At 34.6% G+C, this 15,797-nt stretch overlaps 1 protein-coding gene across 10 annotated transcripts in view; it reads right to left on the bottom strand.

Annotated features, from left to right (window-relative positions):
* Positions 1 to 2,449: 2,449 nt before the first annotated feature.
* QKI (QKI, KH domain containing RNA binding) overlaps positions 2,450 to 15,797 on the bottom strand; it is a 146,301-nt gene continuing 132,953 nt past the window's right edge. For 2 of the 10 annotated variants that reach the window (XM_030946717.1, XM_030946720.1), the window contains 4 exons: positions 15,187 to 15,274; positions 12,548 to 12,844; positions 9,818 to 9,892; positions 2,450 to 5,089 (listed from right to left, as the gene is read on the bottom strand). In XM_030946717.1, coding sequence (XP_030802577.1) covers positions 5,073 to 5,089; positions 9,818 to 9,892; positions 12,548 to 12,844; positions 15,187 to 15,274 — 477 coding nt within the window. In that variant the 3' untranslated portion in view covers positions 2,450 to 5,072. Of the gene's footprint in view, positions 5,090 to 5,677; positions 10,662 to 12,536; positions 12,845 to 15,186; positions 15,275 to 15,797 lie in introns of those variants that run through there. The other 8 variants (XM_030946719.1, XM_030946722.1, XR_004060643.1 and 5 more) reach the window with 6 other exon arrangements.

Below are 15,797 nucleotides of genomic sequence, written 5' to 3'. Positions count from 1 at the left end.
TGATGAAAACAGTTTGTACCTTTCCTACAAGCAGGCAAAGTATAAAATAGTTGAATTTTCAGATAGGCACTCAGGTAAATTGAGACATACCTTTGGTGGGCAAGAATAATGAATATATTATTTTGATTTTAGAGTTTTCCTATTTTTTTCTGTCATTCAGCTTTAAAGTACTACAAAATTTACAGCAACTTTGACTACTGCATATACTGAAGAATGAGATGAAAATGCACTGTGGACAAAGTATAACAGTAGTTAACAGCTATTGATAAAAACACAAAATAATAAAAATATTACAGAAAAGCAGTAGTTATGGAAATATAAGTATTCTTCAATATAAAACATTAAAGTTTTGTTCCATCTGAATAGTTTCCCCTATACTGGACAGAGTACTTCACCAAACTATATGTGCGCCTCTGATAAAGTTCTTCAAAAATATAAATTATTTGCTCTGTAACGACACTTGTTCCATTATCCAGTCAAAAGGTCCTGATATTATCTGTTATAAATAGCTAATATTCTTATCATCTGCCTGTGGCTGAATTTTAGGATAGCAACATGATCTGTTAAATCAAAAAAGAAAATTCTGCACAAGTGAAACTATTCAAAATGAATTAGTATTTCATATCTACCTAAAATTTTTGTAAAACAAAGAACTACATGCCATTAGAACACTAACACACGTCAGCAAAGCTATACTATTTTTCTCCATAAAATAAAGATGCATAAAATTTTAATTACTAGCAATACTGTGAGAACTCTAAAGTTTTATATTGCATGTATTTCAAGATAAATAATTTGAAAAGTCATTAACTAAAGGAGGAATTTGAACAGATTCAGATTCCTCATCTGAATTTTTACTATCTACAGGAAAAAAATGGACTTTCAGGAAGAAAACTGTTGACATCTGAAAAGTTATCTGCATTGAGGATCTCCCTCAACATCAGTGATAATTACTGCCCACTGAAGGTTACAAATCTAGAACTACCTGGGAAATGTAAAGGAGCCTCGGAGAGTGTAGTTCTAAGAAAGGGGAAGCATATCTGTAAAAATATTTGCATAGATGAACATTCAAAGCAGCATTTTTACCATCTCAATTCCCTGCATTCATGTTGCTCCAGTCATCCACAGGGATAAAGATCACATAAAGGCAGCTCTGGAATTTGAAATGGATGTTGCTTGGTAATTTAGTGAAAGGTGTATTTTTGTTCTTTCTGCAGTCACTAGGAAAAGATACAGTCTGACCTTTGGCTTACAGAAGTTGTACTCCCCTGAGCTACGCAATACTGATAGACTTCAGCAGAAGTATCAAAAATAAAGTTACTTGAAACAGTGTGGTATAAATAAGGCACTTTTGCCAAAGGAAACCCACAGGTTTTGTGTTTCAATGTACAGCAATTCTATCCAGAAATATTTTGTGCTTAGAAATGTCACATGATGCAACAGTGAATCAGGTGCCAAAACCAACAAATCACAAATTACTGTGCGATTAACTGCCACCTCTGAATGGTTCAACAAAGAATCAAACTGGTTTCTGTACACCGTCACAATTTACCAATACACTGGCATCTTTTGCTCTTTTGCTGTGAGCCAACAATAATTATTTTAGAGAAAGAAAAAGAAAGTGTGGAATTAGTAATGCAGATGCTGAAAGGCAAGTGGCAAGACTCTACAAGAAGAATGCCTCAAAAATGCTACTTTGTTCCCATTTCTACTGGCACCTATTTCCCAACGTAAAAGGCCAGAATGACCAAAGCCAACTTAATAGTAGTGTGCAGAATGTCAGCTGACAAACAACATAAAAACAAGTCACGTTGTGTTATCTGTGGTCACGTTCTTCAGGGTTAGTCCAGTAACTCGACTTTACATTCTTCCGTCTTTATATGTTTATTTTAATTAAACATGTAATGGTTAATAAACAGACATAATCCAGAGTTAGTAGGTTGGTATTATAACATTTATTAAAATAATGCTATGGGTTAATAGAAACAGCAAAGAACCAAAGAATTAAAATGCAAGCTATGTAAAAACCCAACTAAAACCCAAATATGTCTAATGTATTCATCCAGTAGCTAACTAAAAGCCCAAGAAAGACAACACTCCCAATATAATAAAGTACTGCAAAACAATTGGCAATTTTTCAGTTATCAAAATTGTGGGTTTTGCATTTTGTATCCTTTTTTCTCAATCAGGAAAAAAATTCTTTTGAATGTTATATAACATACATATAAAACAAGATAGAAAAATACATTATAAACTTGTAACAATGGCTGTAAATACATTATCTTACATGTTTCTCATAGGCAATAGGTTGGTTATGGTACATACATAGCATGAAACTACTAAGATAATAAAGAATAGACAAATACATGTCATCTGTACGGTTACATACAAGCGACACTCCCATCTACCCACTCTAAAAAAATTACATAATACTGTCAAGAAAGAAGTCTTAAAACTACTTATTTTAATAAAGAAAAAGTCATTAAAGAATGATAATACTGAGAACCAAGGCATTCAGAGATTTCAAAAGTCATGCTTTTTTTTAAGCTGATCCAAGATTTTGTCAACTAAGTTTTCAGAAGTTTGTTCAGAGCAAACATTACTTTCACATGTCACACATCTATTCCATACACTTCCCCTCCCCCCCCAGTAAAAGACCTTTGATAAATGTCTAAAATGTCCAGGTTTTATCATAGTTGAGATGAAACTGGATCAAATACTGGTATTGTTTTAGCAAATCTCTCTTCAAATGTTCGAGTGTCGCAAGTTTATTCAACCAACCAAAATAAAATCGAAATGGCACAGCATATACTGTAAATAAAATCAACACAACTGCATGTGTAACAGGAAGACAAAGCTGGTGGCACAATAAACAAAAATCTAGCTGAATACGAAAGGATGAATGTCTATTGCATAGTAAATAAACTGATAATTATTTCCAGGTGAGACAAGATGTTAGATGAGGTCACCATGCAGGTGCTTAAAAATGTAAGCCCTCTTAGCTTACTATTGACCTTTCATTTGGAAGCTGTGAAGATTTGCAGGAGGAGAATAAGTTGACAAGAGGGGAGTAAAATTATCACCTGATATTTGCCAAGTTTAGTACTGAGCCCCACAATGTAACACTTCATGTTTTCAGAATTAAATACTGTGCGTTAAACAGCTTCAGCTCTTGCAATTGCCCAGCTATTTGAACCTCATGTGGAAACAAGGGTTAAAAATAAGGTACAGCTGGACTTCAAATGGCTGAAGTCCCTCTCCTGCTTATCTTTTCAAGAAAAGCCAATGGGCCAGATCTAACAATAGTCAAAGACGAGCTGAAAAGTAAAGCAACTTCCATGCTGTTTGCCACTGCAGGAGCTGTTCCTGGAAACTGGGGATGTGCTCAGTCACTGACTGGAAACTCGCTAAGCACTTCCAGTTTCATTATCTGCAGAATATCCATTTTCTGGGTGATGCCAAAGCCTACTACAGTTGATGTAATATTTATTTCAACCAGAATCAAGAAAACTCCTCTCTATCCCTGAACAAAAATGACGTAACTTCCAGCTCTACAAACATTTGTCAGCTAATAATCTCCTTTAGCATGAGACAGTCTGTATCACAGAACCCTTTGGTTTACGTTGCACAAGTATGGCATTTGCTATGATTTAAAAAGTAGAGTGGCTGAAATAATAATGGGCTGGTTTGATGAAAACTTAGCAAATACTTCACTTAATGAGATTTTGGCAAAGTCGTATCACACTAGTATGGCAAAAATCAGGTAATTAATATGGTCAACTCATCATTTGTCTTCCCTCACAGCTTCTTTCACATACTGGGCGACTGAGTGGCATGCAGTAACTTGTCTGAGGGAGAAGCTGATTATACAAGACATTTGACTAAATGACCATGAAGAAAATAAGGCACTTCCTTTTCTTTAGACTTATTCCAATACTTAAAAAATAAAAAAGAAAGACTAAAAGGCTCTTTTGGTCTTTTGTTTCTTGACAACCACCAGAAAAAATCATTTAATGAAATAAAGGGTTTCTTTGTTCTTTTTTTCTTTTTTTATAACACTTGAAAGTATAAAATGCTACATTTCCAAAAATATATTTTTTTTCTGCACCAGCACCCTTGTATAGTAAAAGTATCTACTTTTTTGTTCATTTTGTTTCAATGCACTACACTTTATCTACATTTCATTACATGTATACAGCAAATAGGCAAGCATGGCTTTTACATCCTTAATGAAATTTTTTCTATACAGGGAGGTTTAAAAAAAATATTTGAACAGTTTGCCCAGTAATGTGACACATAATGCATGTACCTTGTTCTCATGTAATCTTCCAAGGAGATTAAAATATGGTTAAAACAATTTAAACTTGTATTTCGCTTTAATAGTGTTGCTGTTTTGTTCTCTGCATTGATGTAGTTCTGAAAAGTCATCGTAATCTGCATTTCATGGCACACTTTCCTTTAAAACGTCCAATTTGGCAGGCAATAGAAAAAAGGCTGCAACGTCTGCCCTTTGAGGGCACTGGTAGTGACTAAACAGCATATCAAATTTTGAATACTTTTTGGAATCCCTTCCCCAATGACATCCCTGACCAAAGGTTCATGCATGATGCATCATCACACAGTACATTCAGAGAGAGCTTTGACTTTTTTTTTTTCTTTTTTTTTTTTCTGAGAAGAAAAATATTCCTAGAAGTCTCTCACAGTAACTGCCTCTGTCATCGGGTAGTTAAGGGACATCTGTCTCCATCTCGTGCGAGGCCTCCTTACCGTTCGCTTGGGGCGGGACACTAGAGGATGATCAGTGCGGAGGGATGAGTTGGACCTTATTGCTTTACTACTATTCAGTGCAGGTTCTAGAACCACTTTCACCCAAACAGGAGAACAACAAAAAGCGGAGTTGGAGGACAACAATTTCTTTGTCTGTTTTGTTAGATGGTAAGACGAACGGACAAGTGCCCCAGCTCGCTGCACTGAAGACAGGCAAGCAAAGGCGTTTACCAGTTAACTGATCAGCAGGCAGGCATGGTCAGGTCATCATTGGGTGAAGAGTTCAGAGGTCAGAAGGTCATAGGTTAGTTGCCGGTGGCGGCTGGGGGGTTAGAAACAAAAATAATAAAAAAAAAAAAAAAAAATAAAATAAAAAAAAAAAAAAAAAAAAAAAAAAGAAAGAAAAGATAGAGAAGAGATTAGTTCCAGCTAGTGACGGCTTAATGACAACATGAAAACTAATCACAACTAATAAAAAAAACAAGCATGTTTAATTCTGACATACTGATCGACACCATCTACAGAATGCAATAAAATCATGACAGCCCTCCATCATGATTTGGACACGTGAAGGAGAAGCCCACTCCCACAAAACCGGTTAACAGGAGAAAGAGAGATAAAATATGACTAACGACTAATGGTTAGTAGCAGTCGATGAAGGAAAATTGGAAAACAAAAAACGATGAACAGTTTCTGAATTGGGTAGAAGATTTCTGGAACAACAGTCAGTGCACAGCATCAGTATCTGACTGCTATTAAGCATTAGTACCTCCCCAGGTGCAAGCATTAAAGCAACTATTAATGATGGATGTGATTATTAATAACTGGTTGTTAAAAGAATGGAGTCATCTAAGGAATTCTGGACTTAGAGAAACAATTTGGTTCAACAAACTATGGGCCAAACAAAGGGTTTTTGTTCAATAAATTTTTTATTGCCTTTCATTTATTCTATTTACAAACAACATGGAATTTCTTGGCCTCATGATACAAAGCAGTACTATAAACTGTAGTCTAGCAATGTAGGCATCATCGTGGAAACCAGGAAAACGCTCAGCCTGCTACTATAGCTAGCATTTTCCTGTTCGAAATACTATTTTACACATATAGGACACTTATAAAATGCACTTGCATGTAAACACTGTAGAAGTCCTGCCATTTTAAAGTCTATACTTAAAAAGCTCTAAGTACATGAAAAAATAGAGAAAATATCTAATTGATACTAATAAGGCATTTTAAAACTACAAACAGCTCTCTTTATTCATTTTCAAAGCTAATACTCTGCAAATACAATAAAATCTGACATTTCATATACATTCCTGCTTTATATTTTTATATTTTAAAAGAAGCCACCTGTAAATACTATTTTCTTTTGCAAAAAAAAAGGAAAAAAGAAAAAAACAACAAAACGAACAAAAAATAAAACCCCAAACCACAAACAAATTACAGTAAAACATAAAAAAGTTCTCAAGTGGAAAGTTATCATTCCCAATGTTCTTGAGCTATTCCTTCTTTAATCATTCTCTCGCATTCTCCTTCACCAAACTTGGTCCACTTAACAGTAGTATAATTTTTTTTACTTTTTTTTAAGACTAATTCGACAGCTTAATTAGAGCTAATAAATTCTGAGGTTGATAAAAGTTTCTGTACTGTTGCCATTTTGACTAAGGCAGAGGAGATGAAAGTGAGAAAGGTATTCAGTGCAAAGTCAGATCTGTGCCATTACATAAATGAAGTCCAGTAGGTGTAATATTCACAGATACCATCGATTTAACAATCTTTCTTGCGGGTTCATTTACTTTCACATAATAAAAGTGGCCTATCATTTAGGATACAGTTCATAACACTACAAAAAATTACTACTGTAACATAAATGAGACCAAACACTCCCTGATTTTTTTTTCAGAATCATGCTAAGTGGGATTTGTTTAAATTATAACAGCTGTTTCAAAAAGAAGAAAAAATAAAAATAAATATTTTATGTGGCACAATCTTACCACTTTACAGGTATACTAGAAACAGACTCTTAAAGCATTTTGATACTCATTACAATTTTGATTAAAAGGTATTAAAATTTATATATAAATTATGTGAAAATTGGTTTGGATAAAACATTTGAGAAAATTCTCAGCATTAATATTTCTTGTGGAGTTTAAAATCAAAGCAAGCTACCTTTAAAAAAATACCAGGACACCTGTGATACATCCTCTGCCAAGTCTCTGGCCTTCTACAGTACACACAGGTTTGTCAACTGTGCAACACCATTTACAGTTTATTACAATTAAATCAGTCAGTCTCTCTGTTATATGAATCAAATTCAATTTTGTATTATTTATAAACTGGGGGTTTATTCTGAGTTAAAATGAGCTATATTTTCCAACCCTTTACCAATTCTACATGCTTAGTTGTAAAACATTTACACATTTGGGGATTCTTGCTTTAAATGCAGTGCTTATCTCTGGAAAAACAACCCAAACCCCAACAAAAAATCAAAATTATGCAAAGAATAAAAACTACTTTAAAAGTGAATGCAGTAGTACTACAAAATCATCTGAGAGTCAATTTAGAATTTAAAAAAACCCAAAAAACACCAACTTTAGACCCGATGAATGCAAAGATAGATTTAGTGACACTTAACTACGTAAGAAAAAAATTCCACCTTGAAAAGAAAAGTATTTCGGTTTGCTGACATTGCTTTTTGTGGCCATGGCTATAGAAATATCCTGGTGACAGAACAGCCAAATAGGTGAATATGGCAAATACTGACAGTATTTTAATTCTACAATATAATTTTAGTACATTAAAAAAAAATTTAATGCTGAACAAAGTTGTCACCAAAACCTTTTGTGTGAGACTTCTAGATATGTGCAAGGATAACCTAGGATTTAAAATTCAAAATACAATAGAGTTTAGTTGTAAAATTAACTGGGATTATTTAGATAAGACTTAAAGATAATGTTTTCCTGAAATATCAGCATGGTTTTCTCCTAAGAGAGAGGTATGCATGATTTATTCCACAGGAAAAAGACGTGTATTTATTTATCTACTTAAGACAGTGGGTTTCCAATATTGTTAGAAATGAATGCTGGTTTATCATAAAATGGCTGTATTTTAAAAGAGGGTGAAATTATGCCAATAATTAATTTAAAGAACTTTAAAGTGACCCAGATGAAACATCTAGGCCCTTCCAAAAATATTTAAAATCCATGTTGAGTAAATATTACAATGATAAACTACAAAATGGTATTTTCTCCATGAAAACACCCCTATCCCCACTTTATCAGTGTATTTACTAGTTGTGTCAGGTAAATATCTAATTGCTAAAAAGGTAGCCATATCTGTCACCTGAAACTATCATTGCAGATCATGAAAAGCATCATTAGCAAAAAACTGGTTTTTGCAACATCAGGTCAAATTTTCAAAGACAACCAAATCCTTATCACCAATTTCTCTTGACTGAGATAGAAAAATTTAAAAAAAGGAAATATTAAAACCTATTTTCTTTTTTACTCTCTTTTTTTTTTTTTGGAAACATGGGCTGTGCCATTTAACTGATTATATTCTGTTGCCCCATTGAAGAGTCCTCAAGAAATGAGAACAAGCCAATGGGCTGCAAGTAGTGGGCAGTGATATAAAACAATCTTACAGAAAACTAAAATAGTGTCCTGTATCAGCTTTATGCTTTCTGTAAAGCCTAAGATTATATCAAAGATAAAAATGTTACATAAATATACCAAATATCCAGGAAGGTCCCATTTACTGTATTGACCAGAATCTGTATTCTCTCTTGTAGTTAATTTATGGAAGGTTGTGAGAAGTGTGGTCAGTGTTAGGAGATGTCAGATCTGTCACTGGAATTTGGCTTTTGAATATTACAATATAATGGAAATCTGCACAACACTGATTTGGGTGAGAGCAGAATAATAATACTTAGCACAAAATGCTTTGCATCCTCAAAGCCCTGTACAAAACAAGAACCCCCACAACACCCCTGTGAGGTAGGGAAGTATTATTATCCTTATTTGACCAATGGGAAACCATACACAGAGAGATTAAATGACTTGCTGAAAACCACAGTGAATCAGCAGCAGGGATGGGGTAAGAATTCATTCTCCATACTGCTTCCTAGCCAATGTCAATAAACCGAAAATATCAGTTTTCTCAATTAGCTTAAACACTTCATTCAGGGGTCCAAAGGCATGACACTTGAGTGACAGGAGAAAAATGAAGATTTACTTTCCATTCAAGGGTTAAAGAGAGATGCCCAAATATTGGATGTCATCTCACCAACAGGTCTTCAAAAGTTGTTTCTCCTTCAGGTTACACATTTTAGCAGCAAAAGGCAAATACCAAGAAATAGATTTTGGAAAAAAAACCCAAAACCAAACAAAAAACAAAACAATCAAAGCACCCTCCCTTCCCCTATCCATACTAATTCAAACTCAAACAACTTTTGAAGTTATCTTCACAGCCCTTACCTTTCTGAATTCAGTTAGGTATCTGAGAACATGCATCCTCCTCATAATATACAGTACAGTGGCTCAAAAGTTTATTGGAAAAAAAAAGGAATCTAAATCTTCAGATTTCTCCGAACACAGACAGGAGGCATTTATTCCTTTACTTCTTTCTCATTAAGCAACCATCCATTCATTTTGTTTTGCAACACCAATCTGATATTTTCATGCCAATTAAAAGAACGAACCAGGGGCAGGGGTGGGGGAAGAGGGGAACATGATCAAATTAATTATTGCAGCACTGATTTCATAGCGTTTCCTGATGCACATATATGTTTCATTTTTAAAACTCAATCAGTTATAGAATTTCTGTTAAATATATCAAATTATATATATTTAATTGAGCTGGGAAGGCCAAGTTTAGAATTTATTTTTAAACTGCAAGCATTCCCAAAGCTTTAAAATATTAACTGTCCAGGTTTTTGAGAAAAATCATGAATGGGTCATGACTGGGTATTTGGTTAACCAGCTGTGGTGTTGCAAATCTCATGTACACTCAAAGCACTTCTTACAAACAAGAACTGCAGAACTAAACTAACCTCGGTCTGCGGTCACAATCCTTTGGTAAGGATGGACACGCATATCGTGCCTTCGAACTTTAGTAGCCACCGCACCTAGTTAAATTGCAATTACCAAGACAAAGTTAGAAAACATTCACAGAAAACATTAACAGCAGGTTTATCAAAATGGATTTAAATGATCATTAACTACAAAAGTTCATTTTAAGAAAAGCAACAAGTTAAGGCACAGTAGTTTCAAATCTTAATCTTAAAAAGAAGTTTATCTGTGCAGATTAATATTGCATTTATTTTAAACATCCTGGCCTTAACCTGTTTAATCCATTCATTTACAATCCCAAAATTACAGTATTTCATGAAATCTATTAGACCCAAGCACATTTAAGCTTTACTAGTCACATATTCACTGAAGTGCCTTTCTTGCAGCAGGACTATTTTAAATAATGCCATCTTTAATACTGACAATTATTTGCTAACCTTAAGATCACTTCCAGTTCTACCACAAAAAAAGTTTTAAAGCAATTCTTCAAGCCTACAGATTGTGATTTTAAACTTTAAGTCAATAAGTATAAACTGCAATGAATTAGGTGATTAGTAAAGCAAACACTATATAGAACACTTAGCAGTCAGTATACTACTATACACTCATAAATTACAGCTACTCTGTAATAAAAGGACCTAATCCAAATTAATAGCACTATTTTATTTTAAATCTATGTGCAAAAAAGTGCAAGTAAGTCACTGACTGCTAGGCCAAGCTTTTTTCAAGGCTGCTGAAAACTAAGCATTTGTTAAAATTCAGATCTGATGAAGGATCAGTTAAGACCGTTCTTGAATTCTTAGCCTTTCGTTGGGAAAGCCATACCTGAAGATAAAAGGAATTGAAAGTTAGTCACCAACTAAAATTTGATCTCAACACCAACATCCCCAAAAATACTGACAGGGATGCATTTCTCTGCCATTTTTAAAAGAATTATTTTAAAACATCTTAAAGGTCCACCACACAAATGGACAAAATATTATTAATGAGAATGAGCATATAAAAAAATAAAACTCAACGAAATCCAAATTTAATGCAATTAACTCTATACAACTGCTCAGATAATAGAGCAGATGTATTAAAGAGTTAGAGATTCTAGGCAGCTAAAGTGGGAGTGTGGGGTTTTTCCCCCGCTCCCTTTTCCCTCTTTAAAAACATTTTTTCTATGAGGTCTGTTTTTGGCAGTACACCTCACACAGCTGGGCCTGAGAGTATACAATAGTTTCAGATGCCATTTTAGAAGTAATTTTAATATTTCCCTCGTATCTCTTTATACAAAATCCTGTGAGAAATCCAAGTTCCCTGAATTGTAATAAACTTTACTCTGAAATGCTGTATTTCTTTACTTGCTATTAAGTGAATTCAGGAGAGGGGCTTGCCACTAACCACTAACAGCTACTTTGATGAACTCTCAAACTGTGACTTTATCCCAGGATGTACTACAACTGGACTCAGACTGGGGGTAGAGGAGCTAGGAAGAATATTTACAAGTGTGTGGGAAATTAAAAAATTATAATGCTATCATATGCTTGCAGAATTTTGGCAATGGGTTAACTGACAACAACCATAAGCTGACGTACACACTGCATACTTTTGTCCTACTAGAATTTTTGTTATTGATTCACTAATCCTGCAAGACAGAAGTCTAAAACACATTTTCTTTTTACTGTACATAATGTGGAAACATGCACACATACAGATAACTCACCGAGTATTTGTCATGTGAAACACTGATTTTTTTGCAATACTTTCAACAAAATATTGACTTTGAACCTTATTGTCCAGTGTTCATTAGAGATGTTTTGAATTCGTGTAAATCAATAACTGCCACTGAACAAACTAAGATCAAAGTCCTATAAAATCAACATTATCCAGCACCAAGGTCATATGCAATTCAGAACAAACTGAAGAGAAAGACTATTTAGATTCTGGAGAGGGTAGGGAAGGAAGAAACTATTGGAACTGCTTGTTCCATATTGGCCAGTTAACTGAATTGTCATGGCTGCTTTATCATTCTTGCCTTCACACACCAAGTCAGTGGTCTGAAATATTAGGAATGATGGACATTTCAATGCAATACATATAAAAGAAGCCATCAGTAAAGTTGCTAATTTTATTGTATTTTGGTGAGAACTTGGTTTGCTTTATATTCATTCACTGAAATAATTTTCTGCTTACAATATAATTTAGCACTTTCTGACACTGAGGAGAGATTTATCAGCTGCGTACTAAATAAACAAAAACTCCAGCTGAACAAAGATTTCTCCACTCCCTCCAGTTTTGCTACTAATACGATATAGCAAAGTAAGAAGCTCTCTCTTCCAAAAATTTCTGGATATTAATTTATGTTAAAGAGAATACAAACTGATCTGTTATTCACGGGAGCCCAGGTGACATGTAATAGACCTCAACTTGTATTTAGCTTTTTTCCTTGCCTATGTATCTACCCTCGATTATCATACAAACATGAAGACACTTATTTTTGGTAAATTTATGAATGTAAACTAAGCATACACATTCAGGAATGCTGAACACTTTAAAACTGTTTAAGGGCTGCACCATTTGAGCAGCTCTCCTGGGCAGTTCTGATATACCTGAAATAAGTTTGATGCTTCAGATTTTTTTCTTTGAGCTCCATGAACCTCAACCTTACAAACACAACAGAAGCACAAGCAACACATTCTGCAGCCATCCACGCACAAAGGTCTTACCTAATACACCACTAGGTTCAATAGGGTACTCAAGGATTGATGTAGCTGGTGCCAGCGTGTAGGGGTACTCGTATGGTGTGTAAATTAAACCGGCCTCGGGTCCGGGTGGAACTATTGCAGCGGTGGGATGAGGAGTTCCGTTTGGCATGACAGCGGTTTGTATTTGTCTGATCAAAGGCATTATGGTAGGGCCAGCTGGCGTAGGAGTACGCAGGGCAGCTGGTGGGAGAACAGGCGCAGGCCCAGTAATAATCCTTGGAGCCTGGGCTGTTGCTGCAAGAGAAAAGGCAAGGGCTGCTACAGTAAGCAAAGAAATTCAGAGAAAGTATGGAGATAGCAGTACAAAACGTGGAAAGAATGGGAAAAAAGGGAAAAAGTAGGAAAGAAGAAAAATAAAAGGAAATAATTAGTACATGCGCTGATCACACAGTGCCAAAGCACACCATTCAAATGCAAACAGCTTTCCATTTTCCAGTGTGATTAAGTATGAACATGCAAAATAAAAAAGCCATTGTAAAACAGTGAGGTAGATTTCTCCAACAGGTTACACGGCACGAAAGCTCCATTTAGACCACATTTCTTCATTTATGCTATCAAGACTGCATGAGACTGAGATGCATGCAGGAAATACAAGGAAAATACTATCACAATCAAATACAGAGTACAAAATTTAGTGCATCTATAGAGTCCACAGACACTCAGTTATGCAGAGCTGCTGTATGAGTCTGGAGTTTTTATGTGTCTTAAAATTGTATTTAAACATACACACAATTCCCATTTCCAGGATCAGTGAAGCTGAAGGTGACCCAGAAACATGAACTGGTCCTGTCCTACCCTAACATGAATAAAATAGGCTCAAATTTCATTTCCATATGAAATTTCACCAAGTAACATACTTCCTTTGTATTAGAAATTCACCATCGCCTTGCTTAAGTTAAAGAAAATAGGTGGATTTTCTGTATTGGTTTGGTTTTTTGGTTTTTTGTTTGTTTGTTTGTGGTGGTCTTGTTTGTTTTCTGAAGTGGTGCTAGCACATTCAATTAAGTGTTATTTGAAGCCTGTTGGCACACCAGATGAACAACTTAAGCACTACGTATCTGCTGGTAACAGTCAATCTTAAAGAGTTAAAATTTATGCATTTCTATGCACTACTGTCTATCTACATAGATTTAATTAACTTAGAGGTGGCCTGAAAAGAGAAATGTGGCAAAGTTTTTTAGATTTGACACTGGTGAATATCTAAAATTATTTTTAATTTTTAAACAAAAACGCTCAGATAATATAAAACTAGTACTAAAATATTTATACTTCCTTCCTTAAACAGAAATAAACCAGTACAGCTTCTACATCTTCAACTTTTCAGTAAAATGCAAACACAAAGACTAAAATTGTCTTATCAAATAATGAGTATTAGTGTGGCAATCTCCAGTCAAAAAATAAATAAAAAATTCCATCTTCCCACTTACACTGATACAACAGTCCAATGGGAACAGACCAGAAAAAGAAATTGCTCAAATTATTAAAACATTTCTGCGCAAAAGTTCGCATAAATTTAAGCTAGTCTGAAAGCTATTTTAATCATAAATTTGCAGTAATTTAGAGACTACCATATATTTAAAACTGATCTAGCTTTAAATATCATAGTGTTCATTAGGGCTGAAAGACTTACCATTACCATTGTAGTTGTAAAAGCCCTTGCTTATGTCCCTTTTCAAATCAGAATAATTACACTGGTGTAAGCACTCTCAAATTGACCTAACTGCATTCCAACCTTTAAACATAATCAACACTGAAATGGGGACTGTGTGGAGAAACAAATTTGCAAATATCAGTAGGTCCTTAGTGAAAAGACTGATTTAACTGTGCTTACATTTGACATCTGTATCACAGCTACAGCAAAAAATGTACTTTTGAACAGTGTCAGCAACTATATTTTTGGGAGGAGAAATTAGATTTTCAACTGAAGAAAATAATTTGTATCACACATAATAGGTGTATGCTTTCATTAGTAGGTGCGTGTAATTAATTTTCAAGTGTAAACTTGCGCACACATGCGTTTGCAAAAGCATTTTCACACAAATGTAATGGAAGTAATCGTAAAAACGGCTCATTACATCACTGATCCGTGTGAACTCAGCTGTGAAATCAGTTGATGAATTGTTGGTAAAACATAACATTGGGGGTACACATGCAAGCAAGATGAAAGGAAGGAATATAATACAGAAAAATGTATTCACAGTAGCCTGAACATCTGTAACATTTCAAAATTAAATCTCTAAAAATAAAAATGCAAAGGAGTCTACTGTCCTTTTTGTGCTTTAAAGAAAAAATGACTGTAAAATAAAAAAATCCGGCTTAAGGGTTGAGGTTTTTAATACGATATATATTAGTAAATATATCAACCCATACATACTGTTAAAAAAATAATGGGGACAAGAAACAAGCTAAAAAACCCCGCAAACGGACAGAACTTATCCTCCCAAAATCTTTTGCAACAGCTACCTACAGTTTTGTTGGGTGCTTACTGCCTTCCATTCTCCAACATAAGTTGCCACTGTACATTTTCCAAAGGTAGCTTTCATATTCAAAGCCTGCAAACACTTCTACGGCATTGACCCTTGAGCTCACGACATGCTTACGTGATTTGATGTTGGCATCTCTGTAGGTGCCATTCAGAATTGCAAGCTCCATCAGCTGCATCTTTTTAAGGCTGTCTTCTCCTTCTGCCTGCGTATGAAAAAATGGGAAGGAAGTCAGGATTATGAACTCACTAGTGCACAAGATCTAAGTGACCTAGAATAAAATTGTTCAAGTTCTAACCAAGCAAAATACCTGTTTACCATTAGTCACAAAAGCAGCAAGCTTTGTCAACTTTTCCATAAAATTTAGTGGAATTTGCCAGTTGACTATCATTAAGACTTGTTAACAAATATCTTCAAAGAGTTTTGGAAAAGGTTCATAACATAAATTATAAAAATTAAGGATTAAAGGTAAATTGCATTTGGTAGAAATCATTTAAGGAATATTTTTCTCAAATACATTTTCATGTATTCCTAAAGGTATCTTAAAAAAATTGTACTATTGGGCCATAGTATGAATAATCATCATGAATTTTAAGTACTGCAGTTTATTGTAATTTGCTCCATTACAGCCAATACTGACTACTGGGGGGGGGTGGGGCAAACAAAAAAATAAACAACAATCTTTGAATAGCTTTCCACACAGGATATTGATAACCGCCCTGAGGCTG

The sequence above is a fragment of the Camarhynchus parvulus genome, chromosome 3 (assembly GCF_901933205.1).
Source record: "Camarhynchus parvulus chromosome 3, STF_HiC, whole genome shotgun sequence".
NCBI classification, from domain to species: Eukaryota; Metazoa; Chordata; class Aves; order Passeriformes; family Thraupidae; genus Camarhynchus; species Camarhynchus parvulus.
This window is presented reverse-complemented; position numbering and strand designations above follow the sequence as displayed.